This window comes from Python bivittatus, unplaced genomic scaffold (assembly GCF_059951505.1).
Source record: "Python bivittatus isolate LINGU-HERP-01145 unplaced genomic scaffold, Pbiv_v1 ctg000440_np1212, whole genome shotgun sequence".
NCBI classification, from domain to species: Eukaryota; Metazoa; Chordata; class Lepidosauria; order Squamata; family Pythonidae; genus Python; species Python bivittatus.
The window spans coordinates 5763079-5786700 of NW_028277063.1; the positions used below are offsets into that span (position 1 = coordinate 5763079).

Here is a 23622-nt window from a genome sequence, read left to right on the forward strand (position 1 = left end):
GCTCTGTATCCATCTAATGATAGCATAGCCCAACTACCTTTTCTACCAAAATATCAAATCAAGCTGGAGTGTATTTCTGTGGTTGACTAAACTAGACATTCTAGCAAAAAAAGGGGGTTGGGTCGGGTTGGTTTGCTTTACAGTATATAAATCCGTGTTGGCTCCTGCCCGACAGCACATTCTTTTCTAAATGCTCACCAGCTCTCTGTCTGATCATGTCTTCTAGAACTTTGCCCAATGTCAATGTCTTTAGTCACCCAGGTCTGGGCTCATGCACATGTCTGTCTAATCCAGTTTTGTCCAAACTTGGCCACTTTAAGATGAGTGGACTTCAACTCCCAGAATTCCCATGCTGGCTGGGGAATTCTGGGAGTTGAAGTCCACTCATCTTAAAGTGGCCAAGTTTGGACAACACTGGTCTAACCTAAGTGGGGAAAATAGGGAGCATTCCCACAAAGGATGAGGTCACGGGATAGGGCAGTTCTCCCTGAAGGAGCTGGTCCTGAGGGCAAACCAGGTAGATCTTTGTAGGTTAAAACCAGCATGTTGACTTACACCTTGAAACCTATTGGACAATATAGCTACAGTACAGGTGCGATACAGGTGTAGCAGTTCTTGTCCACCAATGTGTGCTGCTGCATTTTTTCCACTTGCAGTTTCCAAGTAAACTTCAGAGACAGCCCCGTGTAAAGGAGTTGGTGAGGGAATGAGCCATTATACCTCACATTTCTCTTCCAATGAGTACTCTAGTTGGCTAATAATGAAAATGCATAGTAGACACACTTTGAAATTAATAACATACTAAAATTTAAAAAAGCCTAGCAAAAGAGTGTCTTCAGAGTTTCTAAACGTGGGGGTCAAGGCAAGTCCAGAGGGAAATGCTTTCCCTCTGGACTTGGACTTGCCTGAATGATGCAGTAGATCGACTCTAAATGAACCTCTGATGTGCTAATCTACATTTGCCTCATCATGATTTACTAAAAGCATAATAGTTGGATTCGCATAATATCATAAACCAAAATAAACCAAAGCTGGCTGGGGAATTCTGGGAGCTGAAGTCCACACCCCTTAAAGTTGCTGAGGTTGAGAAGCATTGCCATAAAGTACCACTGTAGCTTCTCATTATGGCTTTTGGAGATAATAGGTGAGGGAACCTAATTACAACTGTAGCTTACAACAAGAGACAACAAAGTGTTAAGCAACGTGTGATCCAGGCTTTATGGTGCACACTTCATGCCTCCTGCACTAGGACTCTTAATGAACTCCCACGGGTTAAGTAATTTTGGCAATTGTTCTGGAGCCTATTGTAGCAAAATTCGAGCTAAATACACAAGGGCTCAAGTTCATTACACAATACTACTTATCCAGCATGATACAATAATACAGTTCCAGCTTACGTACAAATACGACTTAAGGACAGATCTTGGGAACGGAACTCGTTCTGAAATAGAGGACTATTTGTACACGTGGGAGGGGGAATGGAAAACCCTCAGAGCGAGGAGGAATTCCCTCCTGGCTGAGGTTGCAGGAGTGCCCTCCCTTTGCTCCCTCTTTCATTTTCACCGGGAGAGGAAGTCACTCCGTAAGGGAGCCGATTGCCCGGACTTCGACATGGCTGCCTCAATTGCAGTTGCCGGGGAACAGAGTAAGAGAGTGAGCAGAGTTGTGTGAAAGAGCAGCCGATTCATGTTGGGAGGGATGGATGGAGGGAGGGAGGAGGGAAGGCAGGCAGGCTGGCTGGCTGGCTGGCTGACTTCCGTGGGTGTTAGAGCCAGCCGCGATCCTCGTTTCAGGCGGAGCAGAGGGTGGGTGGGTTCGGGCATACGCGGTCCATGTCATTCCTTTAGAGCAGTGTTTCTCAGCCTTGGCCACTTGAAGATGTGTGGACTTCAACTCCCAGAATTCCCCAGCCAGCCATGCTGGCTGGGGAATTCTGGGAGTTGAAGTCCACACATCTTCAAGTCGCCGAGGCTGAGGAATCCTTATATAGAGAACTTTGCCCAAAGAAGTATTTGCTCCCACTTTTCATTAGCATCGCCATTGAGAGGAGAAGCACTGGAGTCTCCAGTTATCTGCTTCTAGTTTTTAGTTTATGCTAAATAAGATCTTGTTCAAAATCAAGTATATTCATATATTTTGAAACATTAGTTTCACAAGCTGCATTTGGGTCGTTTGCTCCATTGTGACTGAGTTCCTACCACACAGCAAGCCAAACAAATCACCCGCCTTATGGGTCAATGCAAGGGTGGGCAGCTACTTTGTTGTGGACCATGGACTATTCCTAGCATTTGGGTAGGGCTCAGTGGAGTGGATGCAGTGGTTACTTTTTTCCAGGAGTTTTCTTTGTGTCTTTTTAAATGGTGATACTATATATCTAGACCAGTTTGGCCTAGTGGTTAAGGCACCAGGTTAGAAAGCAGGAGACTGTGAGTTCTAGTCCTGCCTTAGGCACGAAAGGCGGCTGGGTGACTTTGGGCCAGTCGCTCTCTCTCAGCCCAACTCATCTCACAGGATTGTTGTTGTGGGGAAAATAGGAGGAGGAAGGAGTGTTAGGTATGTTCGCCGCCTTGAGTTATTTAAAAATATGATAAAGGTGGGATAAAAAATCTAAAAAAAAAACCTATTGCGGAACTTACACTATAGTTCTGCATCTGTTTCCCACCTCAAAATAACAAGAATCTGCCATAAATTTTCCATATTCATGGTCAGAAGAGCCTCCAGGGGTCACAGAAGGGGATCTGAGGCCCACTTAATCTTGATGGGTGAGCCTAACCCATCTCTTCCTCATTAAGACATTTCTTAATATGGGTGCCTGATTCACCCGTGTAGGAAGAAGTATTCTCTGGAAGGAACAAGTAGCCCACATTCCTTAAATCTCAGGAAACCAGGAGCCAAGTTAGGAAGTTTGCAGGAGAATTAATTGGAAGTCAGTCCTCTGCAAATGGAAGCTGAAGGTAAAAGAATTAAATCTTTGTTCTCTTTCTTGCCAAGGACTTTCTGACAACATCTCATGCATCCTCCGAATTGGAAAAGCCCTGTTATGCGGGTAGGTGAGTTTTGACTCTACAGGCGATAGGATCAGTACATTTTGAGCATAAGTGAATGCCCTCCGAGCTCTGTTACCTTAACAGAGCAGAGTCCAGATGTGCTGAATTTCACCTCCCAGAAACCCCAACTGCAAGGGCAGGTTGATGGGGGTCTCAGGGAACTCATCCAAGAGCATCACTTTGTGGAAGGCTGCTCAGTGTTTTCTAAGGCATCTCTTAACTGCTGCTTTCTAGCATCTCTGCCCCTGATAATGAATCTTCCATCCACAGCCCAGTGGTTGTAAGCAATAGAAGAAGAGTACCAACCCCACCTTCTTCAAGTATCTAGACCCAGACGCTTAATCTGTTCATGCCTTTTTCTCTGCCAGATTGATCAAGACTCTCTGGCAGCAATATGCAGCTTGCCCTCACCATCTGGCCTCTCTGGAGCAACCTGGCAGGGACAACATGCCAGTGGAGCAAGTGAACGAGGAAGATGTGTCAGATTCTGCCCAGGTGTATTCACTGCAAGAGCACATGCTCCGCATATTGCAGGAACTCCGAAATAATGCAGAGATCACTAGGTATGAAGATACAAAACCAATCTGATCAAGGCCACGCTTGTGGGCCACTATGATCCCCCTTGGGGAGAAGGCCAGTTTCCAATGGACCGCTGACTGGAGGCATTTGTTATGGCTCTTGCCTAAGAAGGCACATTTTGGATTATTAACACAGATATACAATATCCTACCTATTAAGGCCTCTCCTTGAGTACATTTTAAACTATATTTGGTGATACAATTTCTAATAAAAAGAAAAAATAAGCTACTGTATGGAATATACTGGTGTGGGGAGCACACCAGTTCTGATATCAGGTGCACCAGCTGGTTCTGGTGAAAGGTGGTGGGATCCAAATTGTTTCTTCTCCCTCTGACAAAATCCATCCTGTTCTCCTGCGGTTCTAATGATATTCAAGGTCCATGAAACTTTTTTTTTTTTTTTAACTGCCAATGTTATCTGTCAGATTTGCTACTTCTTAATCTTGCTTTGTTTTCCAGAATTACATTTTTATGGTATTGTATTATCTACATTGAGATGTATGTCACTCTCCCCTTACAGAATGGCAGAAAGAGTCATCGGTGAAAAGCCACTCCAGGCCCTGGCCGAAATATCAGACGAAATGTTTGCTACTGGAATCAACTGGGGTCGTATTGTTGTCTTCTTCTACTTTACGTACAAAGTTATCACTCAGGTAGAAACTGGAAACAAGAAGGAAAACCTGAAGGCAGTATGTCTGTTGTATCAATAGCCTCAAGGAATAGACAGGAAAAGCAATATAGGCTGGAATCAATGGAATTTTTTTTTCCAAATTTTTTATCCCGTCTTTCTTATAAAAATAACTCAAGGTGGCGAACATACCTAATACTCCTTCCTCCTCCTATTTTCCCCGCAACAACAACCCTGTGAGGTGAGTTGGGCTGAGAGAGAGGGACTGGCCCAAAGTCACCCAGATGGCTTTCATGCCTAAGGCGGGACTAGAACTCCCAGTCTCCTGCTTTCTAGCCTGGGGCCTTCACCACTAGACCAAACTGGCTCTCACTGAATTGTAGTAAGACACATATATCAATGCCAGGGTAGGCAAAGTTGCTTTAGAGCAAGGGGGGGGGGACCTTTGGAGGGGCACTCTCAACACTTCGGTCACAAAGAGGTAGAGTCCTATAACATGGAGGCAGGGCAGGGTTGGGAGAAAGGGAGTTTAGGAGTTATTTTTGAATTTTAAGTGCCTGTTTTAAGAAAGCAGCATCATTTTCCATTTTTCTTACCCCAGAATGATAGGTTTGGTGTAGGTTTTGAGCAGCCATGGTCAGGAGGCCTCACTGCACTGCAGAAAAGCAACTTGGGCACTGTGTGAGGTCCTTTTGCCATAGATCATTCACCCTTGCCTGAGAGAAAGGATTTCTAAGGATGAAGCTTCTTCTAATTAAAATCTTTGATCTCTGATTGGTTGTCCTTGCCAACTCATTCTCATCTTACTTGCATGTCACAAGAAGAGATACTGTAGTTTCACTGATTATGTCTGGGTCAAACTGTACACCATGTTTTATAACTATGGTTTGGCTTTAGCAAGTTTACCTTAATCATGGCGTGGCCTGCTACCCAAATCCAGATTACTGGCTAATTTTTAATTAAGGAACCATTAGTTTTCCAGGGGAAAATGCAGATGGGAGGGCTCTGTACACCTGGATCCACTACCATTCATTACTAGCTGTGATGTCAAAAGGATGACACCATTTGGTAGGTTCATCACCAGGCACATGATGCAATTACAGGCTTGCATCATGATATGTAAAGCTGTATCTTTTGCTTGATGACACACAACCTCATTGGCCCTCCTACAAATGCCCATGGTTCTCTACCTTGGTTTTTTTTTGTTCCAATAAGCAAATGGGGAGTTAAAAAGAAAGAGGATGGGGAAAAGCGGTAGCCTTTCTACCTCCCACCCATGTTGACTGCCCTTCCAATCAAGCCACTGTGTACCTGTTTTGAAGGAAAAACCAACAGGAAGGATACCTAAGCCTTCTTTTTTGCCTGGAGTGCTTTGTATGTTTGAAGCCTCCGCAAGGTATAAGGCGCCTATTTTGTCTTATGGATTGTGTTTTTCCAAATCTTCCAGGTGACTCTCTCCTCTGCCTTCACCCATCCCATATATCCTCCTCTCTTTTCCACACTCATTTAGGAAATAAATGGGCTCCTAAATCATTAGGTAATTCTTCTCAACCCAGCTCTTTTGTTTCTTTTAAGCGAGTGTTGTCCAAACTTGGCCACTTTAAGATGAGTGGACTTCAACTCCCAGAATTCCCCAGTCAGCATGGCTGGCTGGGGAATTCTGGGAGTTGAAGTCCACTCATCTTAAAGTGGCCAAGTTTGGACAACACTGTTTTAAGCAGTATGCCGTGCCATTCTAGTTTTTCAAACATAAAATTGACCGTGGCATTTTTTTCAGAAAGAAGCCATGTCCTCAACATAGTGCTAGAAGCAGATTTAAAGCATTGTCAACCTCCCTCTTTTCAAGTAGCTAAAACATTTATTGTTCTTTAGCTCAATGTGACTTTCCACAGATCAGAATCTGTATAAACTCATTGGGAAAGATTGCGTCCTTTGCACACTTATCTCAGAAAAAGCCTGAAGTTGGATTTACTTCTGAATTAATACATGCATACAGAAGTCCAGTTCATCTGCTGGTCACCAGGTTGAAGTAAGCCAGTAAATTCACAAACTTTGGAACATATTCCATTGAATTCCTGGCAAATAGGCTTAAATTATAGCCAAGAAACTCCTGATCTGCAAATCTGATTTTTCTATCCATTCTTTTCCACCTTCTTTCTCCTCAATATCTTGCCTAAAGAAGTTCACCAAAGCTTATGAATGTTGGATTATGTTTTGAATCATTCTTGCTCTACCACACTTTTTTCTTTTCTACATCCATAGTCTGCCTCCAGCTTCTTCATGGATGCGATGGACTGGGCCATGAACTTCTTAAGGGATCGGCTGGCTGCCTGGATCCAGCAGCAGGGAGGCTGGGTGAGTGGTGGAGTTGAGGCTCCTTTGCCCTCTGGCAGAGATTAGAGCAATGTTTCTCAACCTTAGCAACTTTAAGTTGTGTGGACTTCAATTCTCAGAATTCCCCAGCCAGCATGCTGGCTGGAGAAATCTGGGAGTTGAAGTCCACACATCTTAAAGTTGCTGAGGTTGAGAAACACCGGAGTATTTTTCTTATAGCCATGATTTGAGAATACTTTGTTAAAAATGTAGGCTTAGGTCAGCTGTAGAACACATGTATAAAAAACCTGGTTCAGTTTCCAAAAGATCCCCTGAAATGGCATTGAACCTCAAGACCCATCAGCCCCAATTAGCATGGATAGTGCCTCACTAATGGGATTTTTTTTTTTTTTAATCCATTCAATCATGTCCAATTCTTGGAGATTGCCTGGACAAGTCCCTGCAGTTTTCTTGGCAAGGTTTTTCAGAAGTGGTTTGCCATTGCCTCCTTTTACTGCAGCAATATCTGAAAGACCACAATTTCCCCAGAAGATCCCAGAACCTGGAAGAGTTCAGCTCTTGGTCAGAAAAAATAGTGCCACCTTAAACTAACCCATATTGCTGTTTCATTCATTTTAGCTGAGGGTGTTGTGGGGACCCAAGCACTGTGCTTTGTTCACTAAAGTAGTGTTCCTCAACCTTGGCAACTTTAAGATGTGTGGACTTCAACTCCCAGAATTCCCCAGCCAGCTTTGCTGGCTGGGGAATTCTGGGAGTTGAAGTCCACACAACTTAAAGTTGCCAAGGTTGAGGAACACTGCACTAAATCATGATGCACAACCTGGCCAGTATAACTGGCCCATGTGCTCATAAGAACCAAATCCTTTTGGCTGATCTTTATTTATTTATTCAATTTCTATGGCTGCCCATCTCAGACAAGTGACTCTGGGCGGTGAACAATCATAAAAATCTTCCTTTTTAACTTAACTGCATTGGTGAGTTTTTCTATTCTTGGTTGAATGACTCAATCAGGTAATTCTTATTTGTTTGTTAGTTGTCTTAAAACTGTTTTGGGCAGTTTCTTCCCCAGAAGTCCAACAGGGGGCAGACACACCACATCAGCCCAAGTCTCAGAGTTAAAAATAAAGGCCTCCTTGAATCAGGCTTGATTCCAAACAGCTACATGGACACGTTCATGGAAATGGTCATCTATTTCAAAAGAATATAGATCATTTCAGAACATTAATGTTTCATGAAGAATTCATGTTCTGTGAAGCCAGTGTGTGCACACTAAAGCTGGGGACAGAATCCTGAAAACTATCAGTTGTCTTTTTCTGGTCCTTAAGACAGCAAAGGCAAGCGTGACAAGCATCTGAGACCTGTCTGGGTGAATTATCTAAAAGTAGGAATTAGCAAGTAGCAAGATTTTCTGAGAGTGGCCTATCTGACTCTTAGGAAAGCAGAAAAAATAAAGTACTATAGTGTAATTTAATTTTACTTTACCTAGAACTCATGTTTTCTTTAAAAAAGAGTTTGATTTTTAAAGCAAAAATTACTATTGTAGTTACTACTGATCAAAAACCCTACTGTGAACAGACAGGACAAATTTCTTCCAAATGGTACAGTCTTAATACAGATCTTTAAAGATACTGTTAATTTAATGTTTATGCAGATAGATTGATATACTACTCAAACTATATCTTTCCCCTGACTATTTTTCACTAAAGAGTTTGCTGCATAAAAGCCTTGTATGGTCACCTCCAAAATTTGCTACCAAGCTTTTATGATGAATGTGAAATGAGGAAAAATGTGACATACATGTCTGTGGAGTCCTTGGGCCTCTCTGAGCTTGGTTGTTTTCTTGCAAACATTTCATTACCCAGCTAGGTAACATCTTCCATGCTAGAATGGAATGGGGTTTGCTGTCAATCTAATACATGTCTGGAGAATAATTACATCAAATAGACTTATTTTTAATTCACTGTAACTATAAATGATATCAATCCAACATTTCATTTTTTCTTGGCCCTGTTCACATCTTTTGTGGAACGTGACCTCTGGCATGTCATTTGGAGGTGCAGTACAATCCTCATTCTGGGATAACATGGTGTTCCTATTCCCTCCTCTACATTATCCCACCAAGGATGACTCTGTTCCATTTCCCCCTCTGAACCTTCTGCTTCCACCAAACAGGCCGTGAGTGAGTAGCATTTACAGGCCAGGCAAGCCACACAGATCTGACTGGAGATGCTCCTGAATTAATCTGTCAGCATCCTCCCCTCTCCATCATCCTTTCCTTTCCCGTCCACCATAGCAGGGAGAAAAGAGTTCTGTTTCCTGCCAGCCAGCTGGTCATAGGGAAAGAGTGGGTTGAGGACCCTATACCTACAAGGCCTGCACTTCTAGTGGCCTCGAAACTACAGGTTGCCAACCCACAAACTAGGAGAAACTTTATTGCAGGCCACAATAAAAGCCACGTCAAGCAGCTTTGTAAAAGTGTTATTGAACCATATCAGGTCCAACCTCTGCCTTAATTCTATAAAGCAAGATTTAAATGACAACGCAGATGCCATTTCCTAAATGGTGAGATAGAGATGCCTCCTGAATGCGATACTCTCTTCTGCTGTGAAATTGCAAAGTTTATAGAACAAAAATAGAAACTCTGTGGAAACAGAAAGGCAACCAAATGTTGCTTGGGAAATGTTTATGTACTTTGTTCCTGCCAGTTTAAATATTTTTGCTAACCATTGAGACCAAAATGCCTCCATTCTTGTTTTTTTTTTTTTTTTCAGAACAGTCTGCTAAATTTTTCCCCGTCGTCAGAATAGAAATCTGGAGAGATTGGGGCTGCACATTTGAAAAGACGATGCAATGCTTTTCTCATTCTTGCTGTGTGGAAGGCTAAGGAAATTATTGATTCCTCTTGGGAGGATTTCACCCTGACCAAAAATAATAATGAAGTGAAACTGTTGCTTGTTGACTTTTCTTGTGAGTCACCACAATATAGCATAACTTTAACAAACTGAGCTCGAGGGGGGTATACGTTCAAATTTCTGTCATGTCAGAAAACTTGCTGGAAGATCTTTGGCCTGTAAGTTTTTTCATCTTTGTCAGTCCCACATGGTTGTGTAGCTCCAGTGAAATAACCTTTGCTATGCTGCTTTTAAGCATAGTTATGCTTAAGCTGTCCTATCCCCTTAATATGAAGACACAGATGGGTTATAAAAGTATATTTAAGTTATTTAATAAGTTAAAAATTATTTTTAATCCCAAAAGGACATGATGATTCATTGAGCGACAAAGGAAAGGTGCCCTGTGTACACTCAGTCTTAAGCATTATTACTTTGCATGTTCCTAGACAGTTGTCTTCTGTTAACTGAATTGGGCAGTCTATCCTGAGATTTAGGTGATAACATAGTTTACTTCACTATGCTTCTTTATAATTAAGACTTGTTGGGGAGACATCTTGCCCCAACAAGGTAATCAGAGGCCAGCCAGATTAGTTTCCCAGGCCAGAACCTCCCCACCCTGTATTAGATAGAGAAACTGAAGACTTCAGGCCCCATATCTAACTGCTGATTCCTTGAACCTTAGCAACCAGAAGATGTATCAAGACAGATGGTGGTTTTGATGAAGAGTATTCCAGGCTACACAGAGAAAGGAGAAAGGAATCTGGCCCTCTGCTCTCATCCAGTTGGCCTGGCTGGAAAACTAGCTCTAACCACCGCTCCATATCCTGCCATGATTAAAATGATGGCTTATGCTCTCCCCTATTTTCTCCACACCATTCCCTACTTAGATCTTTCCTAATAGCCTCTAAGAGATTCTGCATGGCGGTCTTCAACTGGAAGAGACGTCCAAGTTCTGGGTGTGAACAATGGGCCAGTTGGAATTAAAACGGATCTCTATTGGGAGGACATAATGCTATTTTCACAACCTCTTAGCCATCTGCCCTTTCGGCCCACTCTTTTCTCCGCCACTATCTTCTCTCTGCCTGTGGTGGGGCCACACTGGACTTAGGAGGATAAAAATGTGGGCTGCATTGCAGAAATCATCAGTTCTATCAATATTTTGAGCTGTTTAGAGCTTCTCCTTGAAGGATATGACGGGATATGAGTTTTTAAATTGGAGGCCAAGGGACAAACGTGAAAACAGAATTGAGGTGAAATCTTTGATTTGGAAAGGGGCAGACTTTGTTAGTGGCTTTGAGTACATTCAGTAGAAAGGCAGGGTTAATATAAAAATACTGAGAGCTGTGTAAGAAATGCACGCATGGCATACTTTTTATGATTTCAACAAGAGAAAGGTTCTGCAGTCAGCTACAGAATGTCGAAAAAGATCCTTAAGGAGCAGATGAGAATGTTCACTTTTTCTAGAAAGGATTAGCAACTAAAGACCAAGGTCCAGGCTGGTAATTGGTCTACTGTGGCTGTGTTTGCATATCCTGCTTACACGTGGTCAATTTACACAAGGTTTATTCAGCCTAATTTTTTGAATCGTGAATGGATGGCACTGGGATACACACAACACACTAAGCTAAAATGTGGTTTGCTGGTTTGTGATTCAGGGTTTCCTGGAAACACAATTTGTTTCTTTTGTCCTTTAAGGACCTGGCTTGAGGAAAAAAGGGAAAACTGCCTCTATTCTCTGAAGAAGCCACCTTCTTTCCAGGAGATGTCTTCTGAGACCTTCAGGACATGCGAAGAGACATGCAAGGCAGCAGGAAGGCCTCGTCTCGGGCTGTTCAGCGAATCCAGTGGCTGAATGTGCCGCTTGCAAACCGCATCAGCTTCCCAAGAAGCCGAACTGCCGTCAGCGGAGTTTTTTTTCTTGCTACCCTCAGCAAAAAGCCTGTCCTTGGTGATTAAGCCAAAAAGGGTGGGGAGATAACGGGTTGTAACCCAAAAGATGTCATTGCTTAAGAAGTCTAATTAAGGCAATAGAGCCCTAACCACGAGAGTGAAAAGCCCTAACTCAGCAAGCTGCAGGGCTATTAGTGGCTTTTAATTAGCAATTGATAACTTCCATGCCTTGGGTCTAGGTGCTGGTCTTTGCTGATGGATCAGTTTATAAACAGAAAGGTTAATTGGGTGTGTGTGCGTGTGTGCATGAGCGTGCACGGGGGGGGGGGGAGGGAGAGAAGAAACCACATGCCCTCAAGGCCCAATATTTGTTAAGGGCTCCTCCTCCAGTCTCCTGTAGTCTCCCAGGCTCTGGAAATTAAATCAAGGCTATGGATGGGGAGCAGGCTGATACAGGATCTTAGGGAGAGGCACTAATTTAAGATAGAGCTGGATGCCTTGAATGTGTTGACGCCAGTTAATCCAGTCTGAACAAGTTTCCCGATTGAGCGGAAGTCCTGCCAGGGAGTTTTGCACGTAGATCTTCTTAGTCCCCCACACCTCCCGCCTCCCCACACACTTTACAGCCCTCCTTGATGCTGACTCATGGTGATGAAACACCACAGCTTCATGTCCAGCACAACACGCAAAGCCTATCAGAAAAACAACATGGATTCCAAGTGAAAACCATACAAGAAAATAAAGATGATAAAGAAAAAGAGTAAGTAGTGAAAAAAGAAAATAGAAAAAGATTATGAAGAAGCGGCTTCCGATCTTCTCGATAGCGGTTATAAATATATTTATATTTTTCTCTCTCTAAGTTTACATCATAATTTCCTTCTTTCCATAAGCTACCCTTTCTAATCTTCAAGCCCATAAATCACAAGTTCATTTTTCTCTTTTTTCAGCAAAAAGTCCATAAGGGGTTTCCAGTCACTGATAAATGTAGTTCTTTCTCTAATCAAACAAGTTAATTTTGCCATCAGAAAAACAGCATGGAGTCTGTTGGGAGTTAAAAGGACAGTAAGTTCTAGGGGGTAGTCAACAGGGAAAGGAGGTTAAGTGAGAAGGTGGTCCTGGATGCAGGTTGGTTACAAGATGCTGGAACTCATCCTAAATTAGAACAGGGAAATGGTTTTATACCAAGGCAGATCATTAGTCCAACTCATCTAGTATTGTTGATTGAGGCTAAGCTCGCCTAACACGCTACCATTTGTTGAGCAAATCACAGTTGCCTGAAGTTGTGCAATATGCTAAGCCACAAACCATGGTTTGCAAACCACAATGACTGGGTCTAAGGCAGAAACAAGAAAAAACATACTATGGCTTCGCATATGGTGTTAAATAAACCCACTTGCTGGTAGCAACTCTCCAACTTTACAAGTAGATTGCCTACCTGAAGGGCTAAGTCCTGAAGCTGGGGGCTTTTCTTCTGTGTTCAAGCCATCGGCTCTGTTCTGAGCTACAGCCCAGGGTTGTCTGCAGGGTGTGGTCAAAAAGGTCAAGAGGCTGGCTATGGTGGCATCGCACATAAAAAAACACACAGAGCTTGACTTTTTTGACCACGCCCTGCAGATACCCCTGCTACAGCCCCTTCCTATGTTCCCTCAGAAGTCCTTCCAAAGTGAATCCTTCTTCCTGAACAGTAGTCATGGATATTTGCAGCGGGGACCAACATGTGCCTCACGATGTGAACAGTGCCATTAAGGTACAGTACACTACAATGCAAGGACTGGGTGGCTTCCTTTACATAAAGATATCATAACATGTGTGTCATTTTGAAGTGATGGCTTATGACAGATGGTACTCTTAGGACTTTTGCAGTCAAGGATCCAGCAAAGGGGGAGTTGGTTGTGGGCAAACATCCAGGGCCTCTTTCTTTAAATGGCAATATGTATTATTTAACATAGGCTAACATGTGGCAAATCAACCCTGCTGTGGGGGTGGTGTGGGGTCCAAGCCCTTTAAGATAGGGTGAAGAAACAGGCATGTTAGCAAAACTATTGTAGGTAGGTAGAATAATAAAAACTTGGAAGTTTCTCTCTATTCTATCTTACACCAAACAAAATCAAGGCAGTTTTTACTTTGTTTCTCACTTCAGGACTCAGCGATCTTTTCTGAAACTCCTTCCTTAATGGGTTTGTCATTCCTTCCCCATTTCCAAGGCCCAGGCTACACACTTTCACAAGGGGCAACCTGTTTAATTTTGTTTTTTTCTGAGAAAAGGCGTAACATTGTTAAGAACATTGCCTTAAGAGTCTGATATGGCAACACCATTCTTCCATACTATGCCAGAAATGCACAGTGGATTACTAACAGAACAGGCAAGACTGTAAAGGAAGAAAACCCAATGGTTTGCTTTACACGCTGCAGTTAGCCAAAATCAGTCTTGTGTATTTGCTTCTCTTCAAGAGAGGACCCCTAGATTAATACATACAGATTCTTCCCCAAGCTGGCGCCCTGCAAATGAGTGGGATTGCAAATTCTTGGTTGGATTAGGATGATGGAAGTGGTAGTTCCACCCATCTGGAAGACACCAGCTGAAAAACAGTAAACCTGGAAATAAATGGATGGGTACCCTTAGATTACAGATGGAAGACGCCACTTTGAATGCTTCTGGATAAGAAATGAAAACAAAGCAAAAATCCCTTCAGCATTTTGCCACACCTGTAGATGTAAGATGTGTTATTTTTAACACAAGAAAGGAAGTACTGGGCTAAAGGTCTTTTACTAACTGATCCTTGCCTTGTTGTCTGAAGGGCCTGCTTAGCAATACTCTAAAGGTTGCCAGCCATGATTCAGCAAGAACTTCTCCTGCCTCTTTAACAAGAAACATGCACCAATCACTTGGGAACATGTTCAATAAGCAGAATTCCAACCATTATTTGTGTTCTCCAGGTATTTCTGTGGCCTTTCTGAAAGACACCAAGAGAGTCAGGCGGCTCCCATTGCATAGCTGAAAACCTGTTCTTGCTTTTATGGTCTGGGAGCTAGACAAGGTCCCATAATGGCAAGTAGAAGGTCTGATCCCACAGTTGCCAGACATCACCACTCATTGGGTCAGCGAGAGGAGCCCAATTTGCAATGGGTTAGTCTTCGTGGGATTTGTAAGGGTGGAAGGAGCGTAAAATCCTAGGTAGAAAGGCCCCTTCCCTTAAATGTTGCCACCTGATGGGACCGCAGAAGCACGCCTTCTCGGTGGACACCCCAGCCCTTTGGAACAGCCTCTGCCCTGAGATCCGAGGGATCCTATCCTTTTAGCCTTCTGGAGGGTGGTGAAGATCTGGCGCTTCCCCCAAGCTTTGGGCTAGGATGAGGCTTGAGCTGGGAGGCTGTTTAGTCTGGTGCCTGGGGTACTTCTGCTTGTATGAATTATTGTGAGCCGCCTAGAATTATGATATGAGATAGGCGGCCATAGAAGCCCTGTAAATAAATTAATAAAATAAATCCAGCTGGTTAAAGTTCTCCGCTTACAATAGCACCGCGGAAGTTAAGGATTTTGTTTCTCACGACGGTAACTTCTAGAGGACCTTCGTCTATTGCAAGAAAGCGCCTAGTCCTCAAGACGCCTCAACGGCTTTTTTCATTTGCTCCGCGCATGCCGCTTTTCTGCGCAGAGGAGCGAGTTCCCACGTTAAGACCGACGACCCAACCCAACCGCCACGCCTCCCACCCAGCCCCCGGGAAGGAGAGTCTGCACGCTGCGTCACGTGAATCGAGCCGGCGGGCGTTAGGACGCCGGGGCTCCCTTCCGGCCGGACTCCGCCTTTCGCAAACCTTCGGCCGGAGCTCCTGAGATCGTCCTCAGTGGTCGGCGGCGGCTGCGCACGTCCTTCCTGGCCGCTTTATAAAAGGGGCGCGAATCTCTTTGTCCTGCAGAGCTCGGTTCTTGCTTCAACAGTGTTTGAACGGAACCGGTTCCACCGCCTTCGACCCCCTCTTTCCTCATCCCTTGACTCGAAACAGACGAGGGAGCGACTGACTGCCAGCCGATCCCCCAGCTCCAGCAGGATCCCCCTAGGCCGGACGCCGCTGCCTGTTGCCCGCCTGTCTCTTCATCTGCGCCTTGCAGCCCACCGGAGAAATGGAGTCCCAGATCCGCCAGAACTACCACCGCGAGTGCGAAGCTGCCATCAATCGCATGGTCAACATGGAGCTGTATGCCAGCTACGTCTATCTCTCCATGGTGGGTATGGGGCAGGGAGACGAGTGTATAGGGCAGCCCGACTCGGCACCCCCCCCCCCATCACCAGCCAGACTAGCTTATCCCCTACCCCATCTGGAAGACTGCGGAAGGCTGATAAAGAGAGGCGTAGTCATGGCTCCACCGCGGGCGGCTATTACAGTAATCCGCTTTCTTGGCTAACTAAACTACGGCGGCTTTCTTTCCCGGAGAAACTTTGGAGGCGCCGATGTTCTCCAGGAAAAGAAAGCGTGGCGAAAGAAAACCCAGGAGGATTCCGAGTGGTGCGATTCGGGGAAGGGGTAAACAGGACGGCGGCGTGGCCCAATCGCTGCCTTTGCACGCGCTGGAATTGTTCTCCGCGTGTCCTCGCGTGTACTTCGGAGGAACAGGCGCGCTCGCCCTATCGCTCGAGAAACGCGAAGGGAAGGCGCAACCAGCCGTCTTTCCCGCCCATTCCTTACTCACGCGTAGGATTCTCTCTCTTAAACGGTAGGAGTTAGGTTACCTGACGATGCATTTGGTGTTTTCAGTCTAGACCAGGGTTTCTCAGTCTTGGCAAGGTTAGTGTGCTGGGGAATTCTGGAGTTGAAGTCCACACATCTTCAAGCTGCTAAGGCTGAGGAACCCTGGACTTTAAGATATGTGGACTTTAACTCCCAGAATTCCCCAGCCAGCATTCCCCAGCCACACATCTTCAAGCTGCCAAGGTTGAAGAACCCTGGTCTAGACTCATGGTATTCAAACTATGTTCCCTGGAACCCCAGTATTTTGTGAGAATCATCCAGGGGTTCAACATGACAGTTTACTCTAAACATAAATCTTCATTCCTTTGTTTTGTTTAAACGAAGTCTGTTTCATGGTCTAAAAGGTTCCTCAGATATCTCAAGTTTGAAGAACACCGGTTTAGACCAGTGTTTTTCAAACCTGGCAACTTTAAGATGAGTGGATTTCAACTCCCATGCTGGCTGGAGAATTCTGGGAGTTGAAGTCCACTCATCTTAAAGTGGCCAAGTTTGAAAAACATTGGTTTAGATCATATCTTAAATTGCTCTGCTGCTACTGCTCTTTCTTGTCCCTGTCCTGCTGCCTTCTGTCACTTGTCCAAGGAGCCCTGCGTACCTCTCTTGGGTGGATCCACAAGCACCAGAAATAGAGATAAGCCTACTGGAGCATGAAGACAAATTTCATTTTCTTTCTGCAGGCTTCCTATTTTGACCGGGATGATGTTGCCCTTGCGCACGTCTCTAGCTTCTTTCGGTCTCAGTCACACGAGGAGCGGGAACATGCCGACAAACTGCTGAAATTCCAGAGCCAGCGTGGTGGCCGGGTCCTTCTGCAAGATATCAAGGTATAAGATGTATGGGCCAAACTTCTGCTTCTCTTAGAGAGAGAGAGAGAGAGAGAGAGATTGGGAAAACAGCCTCCCTCAACCTGGTGCCTTCCAGATGTATTGGGCCTAAAAATCCTATCACTCTGAAATACCGTGGGGAAAAATGGGGGCAAGTCTAGACTTAGAAGATTGCCCTAGAAATGACAACTCTATCCAGGTGCTGAGAGACTGGGGAAAAGCGGTTCAAAGAAACTCCACCTTAATTAACTCATCAGAAGTGAGGCTGAGAAATCCCTCTTACACTTTCCAAGCATCTGTATTTACCCCAGGTTAACATTAAAGATCCCTCTGTAAAGTTAGTGTCCTTTCCTTGGTCTTGCTGGCTAGTTGAAGGCTATAGTCCCTGTTTAGCATGGCTCTGCTGGGGTTGATGGAAGTTGTAGTCCCAGCAGATTTGGAAGACACCAAATTGGGGAAGGGTGTGTTATAGGATGCCTATAGCAAGACTGGTAGGCTGGGTTCATATATCATACTAAACCATAATGGCTGTATTCACATAATGCAGTCATCCATTATTAACTTAACTATGGTGTATTCAGTTAACCACTACTCATATCCACAATGTAAGGGACCTACAGGGGTTCTGCAAATCTATAAAAACATGGCTGTGCTCCCAAGCCAGGGGTTTGTTTTCATTTGAGCCCCTGGTGATTATTTTTTTTTCTTTTTTTGGTAAAGGAATGTGTTTACCCTGGTTGCACGTTTTCTTTTTTAATTTGCTCTCTTTCTTTTAATTATGTAATCTTTCCAGAGTCATTGGGAAGTCAAGCAGACTTCTAAATTTAATAAATCAACACATTTGACCATAAACTGGCTGTGCTGCTTGGGTTTGCACCAGATGCTACATTAATATGCATTTGGCTAGTCCTGCAAACTTAGCCACTGTTGGGGTTGGCTTAGTATTATGTGTGAATCCAGCCATTGCTGTTTATGAGCTAGGCAATTTTGGCATGTTAACTCTGGCCTAGCATGATAGGTGAATGGCAGCCCTTCGCCGCTCCCCTGCTAGCCTTGCCAAAGTTGTTATTCTGGGAACAAAGAGTACCCAGGCATGAAAGGATGGCTGCCAGAGCTAAGCGTGGTGCTTTCCCATGACAGAAGCCTGAGAAAGATTCCTGGGGGACCACTCTGAATGCCATGGAAGCAGCTCTCCAGCTGGAGAAGAATGTCAACCAGGCCCTTCTGGATCTGCACCGTTTGGCAAGTGACCAAGGAGACCCACATGTGAGTCTTGTGATTGTATGGTACGATTAGGATTCTGCCCCAAAGGTTTCCTATCTGGACTGATTGCTCATGTCACCAGTCTAAGAAAGAATTCTTTGCAAAAAAAAGTTGAACGAAATGCCCTCTTACTTCATGCAAGGAAAAAATGTGAGAGCCGCTGTAATGTTGTAGCTGTGGGATGGTAGTGCAGACAGAGTGTAAACTAGCAGAAAAGCTTTCTATCTGGTGATTTAAGGGCGATCCACAAAGAAGCTGCAGTGGCTTCAAAGCAGTAAATGTGAGACTTAGCTATGATCCAATTTGAGCCCTACGCTAGAACATCATGTACTTTTTAGGAGTAAATGGTCAAAGTTAATTAATTGATGTGTGGTTAGAGCAGTGTTTCTCAACCTTGGCAACTTATAGGCCGCACATCTTCAAGCCGCCAAGGTTGAGAAACACTGGGTTAGAGTGACGCTGACTTGGATTCTTACACTAGAGACAGAGACCTGCAAGCAGTACTGTATCTAACACCATCCTCTGTGACTCTTTCCAGCTGTGTGACTTCTTGGAATCGCATTACCTCGATGAGCAAGTCAAAGCCATCAAAACACTGGGCGACTACATTACCAATCTCCGGCGCTTGGGCACAACCCAGGGGGGTCTTGGAGAATATCTCTTTGACAAGCACACCCTAGGAGAGAGCAGCAGCTGATTTTACCTTCTCCCCAAATTCCTGGGAGTCACTTCCCCTGAACCCACAAAAACCAGCCCACTGCCATCAATTTTGCTGTGCCCGAGTCAAGGAGGGCTTGTACCTGCCACCTCTCAGTTGGCATGCTTCCAATAAACAAGGGTTCACCTGTTTTACATTTGTGTCTGTGTGTGCATACGTACGTAGAAACGCTTGTCATTTTCTGCGCGTGGAGTTTCATGAAGGTTGGCCTCCAGCAGTAATGAAGTTATAGTGCTTGAAACCTTAATGAGTTAATTAATTAATTGAGTTAAAATGCTTAGAATCTGCCTGTGCAAAAGGAAGGTTGGGATTTTTAGGTGGTAGGCATGTGCTGTTTCTGAGCTGTGTTATACTGAAACTTTCTCTTGCTGCCTATATAGCCTTAGGCTACAACGATTTCTTGTCTTGTACACAATGGGATGGGTTTATTTATATTCCCTAATTTATATTGCAGCTATTAGGTGGCAAATTATACCCATCCTATTTTCTGATTCTTTGGGCTAAACAGTAAATCCATTTCTGCCTTTGTACTGGATCTTATCATACTTAGGTGGGAGAAAGAATATGGTTGGCAAATTAAGGAGGCAATTCCTAACCCATAGTGTGCAAAGCAAATACTTGTCTGCTCCGTGCAATACCATCGTAAGTAGACATGCAGACTGACCAGAAATAGAGCTGGATCCCATGACCCAATATGCAGAAAAATTAAACAAGTTAAACAGGAGATGGGAGATACAAACTTTATGCCATCCATTGCTCAAGCCATTTTGTTCTTCTGTGACTGCCTCCCCCGCTCCTCCCCATTCCATTACAGAATATATATGTTGCTGGGACAACTTAGGTGTGCCTTTGCTGTAAGGACTTCAACTTAGAGGGACACATTTAATAACTGGCCTGAACCAAGGACTTCTTTATGTTCTTTGTAGAGCTCTAATGATGCTCTTGATTGCAGTTAAATTACTGAAATATTTTAATAACTGAAGGCAAAAAAGGAATGAACACCATCCGTGGGGCATGTTAAGATTTTATTATAAATGGTAGCAAGTGTCAAGGACCTGTGGTGTGACAACATATGTTTGGAAATTTGTCCTGGTAACTTAAGAGGGGAAAAGACTATGTAGCCCTGATGGAAGTTTATGAAATGCTGAACTGTATGGAGGAGGATACTTTTTCTTATTAGAATTTGGGTGTCATCCCTGAAACTGATTGGCAGTAGGTGTAGGATCAAAAATGTATCTTCAAACAATGCACGAGTAAGTTATCCAGCTATTACCTTTCACAGTTATAAAAGGCCTTAAACTAGATAAATTAATGAAGAATGAGCATACTATTACTTAATAGGCTGATTGCAACATCCACAGACAGAGGCAATGTAACTGAATACCACAGATTGAAGACAAATTGCAAGGGAGGCTATTTAATGCTTGAGTTGCAAGGAGTTTGGGTCCAGTCCTTTTATGAAGGCCCTCAAATGCTACCATTTTAGAAGACGAAGGAAGTAGAGTTAGCTAAAATTTGAGGGAGTGAGATGTGTTGCTTATTCATTAGGCCTACCCAGCCTTTCTACTCAAATGAAAACTCGATAGCTTTCATATACTGCTTTTGCGGTTTCAGATAAAGCTGCCTGCAGTCAGTGTGCTGGACTAGATATGTGGGGACCTCCAGTGAAGCACTGCGTCGTGGGTTGTTTCTCTTCATGTTGCTCTCCAACCAAAGAGAGGAGAAATATGATGTAGTTAGGATTGTCAGATCAGTTTTTAAAAAGTTTTAAATTATTTTTCTCATGGAAAAATGTGAAACCGCAAAAGGCATGAAAGAAATGACAGAGAAACTGCATGAACTTAATAAAAGTTACTGTATCAAATAATCTAGGCTATGTCAGTGCCAGACTTACAGCTTTCCACCTAACGTTCATCTCTCGTCTCTAGCCAGCATGGCCATAAGCCAAAAACAATGGATGCTGAACTCAACATCTGGAAGACCATAACCATAACAAAATTAATGGCTGAAGAAAATCAGGACAATGGCTATTGGATTGCTTGGGCCCCAAAACTGCCTGAAGATTCTGGGGGTTGATGGCAGACCTGGTTCTTAGTCATAAGGAGCAGGACTAGCCAAAAGCATTTCTCACCATGTGAAAGACCAGATGTGCTCACCCTACCCACTCCACATACAGAATCTGATAAGCTAATTGTTGGTCCATCATTGGTTGACTGGACAGTATTTGCTGCAGAACAGGCCTCATGATATGTGGGTGAGCATGTGCACATAGACACAAACACAAACCACTGTTCTTCAAGACGGGCAAACAGAAGGACGCCAGGAGGAATCAATGGCTCTTCCCACATATTTCAGTATCTGCCCCCAGCTCATTGGGCCTAAAGACACAGCCCACTATGCTGGATAGAGGGCTCCTACATTTCAGAAGTCTTGGAGGGTTAGTCACTGAACCTGTCCCAAGGACCTTATGAGGCCACCCACCAAAAAGACAGGTTTTGTCTTCACCCCACCAGGATCCTCAAAAAAGTGCATCTCCTGCAATTAAAAGCAAACAGGTAGGAGGTGATGTGGAAAAAAACCCCTGCTTGAAACCCTTGAAAGTAGCTACCATTCAAAGTAGGCAACACTGAATCTTAAGGGACAAAAATTGTGGAGTGAAGTGACTGGCAGCTATTCCCATATAGCAAAACACCCACCCATATCCTCAAGAACACATTTCTTCCCCTAAATGTTGCCTTTTAGACAAGCTGGGTTACAGACTTAGGGCTTTCCACCTAACGTTCATCTCTCATCTCTAGCCAGCATGGCCATAAGCCAAAGCCTTCCCCTAAATGTTGCCTTTTAGACAAGTTGGGTTACAATTCATGGCAAATTCATAACAAATGCTAGCTGACAGGAGGTGTGTCAGTGATAAAATTCCTAGAATTACTATTCTTTGCACAATGTATCATGCTTTTCTCCTGTGGACTATCAGCTGAGAAACAAAACGTATATTATATTGTCACCTAAACCAGTTACAAGCTTTCCCTCCCATTTCTCTTCTCCTTCACCTAGTTTATATCCTTCCTTCTGCCTTGTAAAATAACATGTGAACCCAGAGCCACTGTTTTTATTTGCTTTCTCAAAGAAAGTCATGGGATTTAAGAAAAGGAAAAGGTCTCTGTCAATACTCCTTGGACAGTCTTTCCAGAGTCTGATACACAAACTTACTCAACTCTATTAAAAACTCCATTAAACTATACTCTTAAACTATACTCTTTGAGTGTTTGCAAATGTAACTACACAGATCATCAACTCACATGAATATAGTATTTTGTCTTATAAATTCACAGCATAAATACCTTTCCAATATACTATCAATTATTATGCATCTGGAACAGAACAGTCATAGAAGGTTGCATTGATAATTACTGGTCCTCATATTATTATCATTGCAGAATCAATGTATGTGGTGAATATTAACTGTTTAGGTATTTTTTATCACAGGTGACATTTTTCAAGTAATTCCATTAAATATGAATATGTTATATAAAAAGGGTTCTTTGGATATTGACAGATGGAAGCCTTTTAGCCTTATCCTTTGGGCTAGGTTAAACACTAAAAATAAATATAATTCCCAGAATATTTTATACAGTATTTTGCTGGAATTTCCATAGTGGAAAACACTTTCAAAAACCCAGTGCACTGTTCTGAAAATTTCTATAGGTTTTTCCAATTCCAAAGGCATCTTTGAAAAAGTTTTCTGTTAAAGAAGAGGGCCTTTCCTGAATTGTGAATTATACTATTATGCATATTTTTTTACTAGTACCAAATTCTGGACAGTTGCACTTAGCATAAATCCATCTTCCAAAGAACTTACATTTAAATTTTCAACATGAGAAATAAAATAGAGAAAAAGGAGGCAAATGTATGTAATATTAATGTTTTTATATTGCTTTGCTGAGAAGAAATCATACAAATGGTGTAGGACATTTTTTTAAATTTAAAACCATAAAGGCTAGCAAGGTCTGCGTGACCTTGTTTGGACTTATTGTATAAGCTAAGAAGGATTTGGTCCGGTGAGTACTTGAATGGGAGGTCCCTTCGGAATGCCTGTGATACATTTTAGACTGGGCGATTCAGAAGAAGCCAGAAAAACCACATATATGTGTCTATCAAGTCACCGGTCCAGTTACTTTTATTTTACTTCTGTTGGGCTAGGCTGGGAAATACAGCCATTCCTCAGTTATGATATTTGGTTACAGATGTACTAAAGAAAGGAAACATAGTACCCTTGTAAATTTGGTAACACTAACCTGTATAAGCACAGTGAAACTGGGCATCTTATCTGGTAGGGTTAAATTGTACCTGGAAATTATTCATGGAATTTGTGAATAAAATTACCGATAGGCAATAATTGTTGGGTTTACAAAACCTCGACAAATGGAGGGTCGGGGAGACAGATTTCTTATTTATGTTCTATTTTAACTATTTTAACCCTCCACCTGTCAGGTTCAGCCCAAAGAACTCCACGAGACAATGCAAAAACAGTTCTGTTGCGTTTATTAGCTTCCACCTCAAGACGGAATCTCACCAGACTGAACCCAAGTTCCCAAACCAGTCAGCCACAACACCGTGAATTCCTTAGGGAGGCGCCAACCTCATCTTCTTGAACTTCCCACACTCCTGTTGGGGGCTAAGAACATGCTTATCTCCCTGAG

General features: G+C 43.4%; 2 protein-coding genes across 3 annotated transcripts; both read left to right on the forward strand.

The window, feature by feature from the left end:
- Window positions 1-904: 904 nt before the first annotated feature.
- On the forward strand, window positions 905-9537 carry LOC103067636 (uncharacterized). 2 transcript variants are annotated; one of them, XM_015889342.3, is made up of 6 exons: window positions 905-1645; window positions 2992-3046; window positions 3416-3610; window positions 4146-4278; window positions 6516-6608; window positions 9364-9537. In XM_015889342.3, exons 1-6 carry the CDS (start codon window positions 1234-1236, stop codon window positions 9469-9471), a joined length of 996 nt encoding a protein of 331 aa, XP_015744828.2. In that variant the 5' UTR covers window positions 905-1233; the 3' UTR covers window positions 9472-9537. The 2 variants fall into 2 exon arrangements, with proteins under 2 accessions (XP_015744828.2, XP_007435587.2); XM_007435525.4 differs by having other exon boundaries at window positions 911-1645; window positions 9359-9537.
- A 5669-nt stretch (window positions 9538-15206) lies between these two features.
- On the forward strand, window positions 15207-19056 carry LOC103067868 (ferritin heavy chain A-like). Its single transcript, XM_007435526.4, has 4 exons — window positions 15207-15593; window positions 16795-16941; window positions 18082-18207; window positions 18743-19056. The coding sequence occupies exons 1-4, from the start codon at window positions 15492-15494 to the stop codon at window positions 18899-18901; spliced, it is 534 nt and encodes a 177-aa protein (XP_007435588.1). The 5' UTR covers window positions 15207-15491; the 3' UTR covers window positions 18902-19056.
- Window positions 19057-23622: the final 4566 nt, after the last annotated feature.

Excerpts from the sequence above, each read along its gene's own strand:
- LOC103067868 (XM_007435526.4), top strand. The coding sequence starts at position 15,492 with ATGGAGTCCCAGATCCGCCAGAACTACCACCGCGAGTGCGAAGCTGCC. Across the intron at positions 15,594-16,794 it reads GCTACGTCTATCTCTCCATG|GCTTCCTATTTTGACCGGGA; the intron begins GTGGGTATGGGG and ends TTCTTTCTGCAG. Across the intron at positions 16,942-18,081 it reads TCCTTCTGCAAGATATCAAG|AAGCCTGAGAAAGATTCCTG; the intron begins GTATAAGATGTA and ends TTCCCATGACAG.
- LOC103067636 (XM_015889342.3), top strand. The coding sequence starts at position 1,234 with ATGCCTCCTGCACTAGGACTCTTAATGAACTCCCACGGGTTAAGTAAT. Across the intron at positions 3,047-3,415 it reads GGAAAAGCCCTGTTATGCGG|ATTGATCAAGACTCTCTGGC; the intron begins GTAGGTGAGTTT and ends TTTCTCTGCCAG. Across the intron at positions 4,279-6,515 it reads CGTACAAAGTTATCACTCAG|TCTGCCTCCAGCTTCTTCAT; the intron begins GTAGAAACTGGA and ends CTACATCCATAG.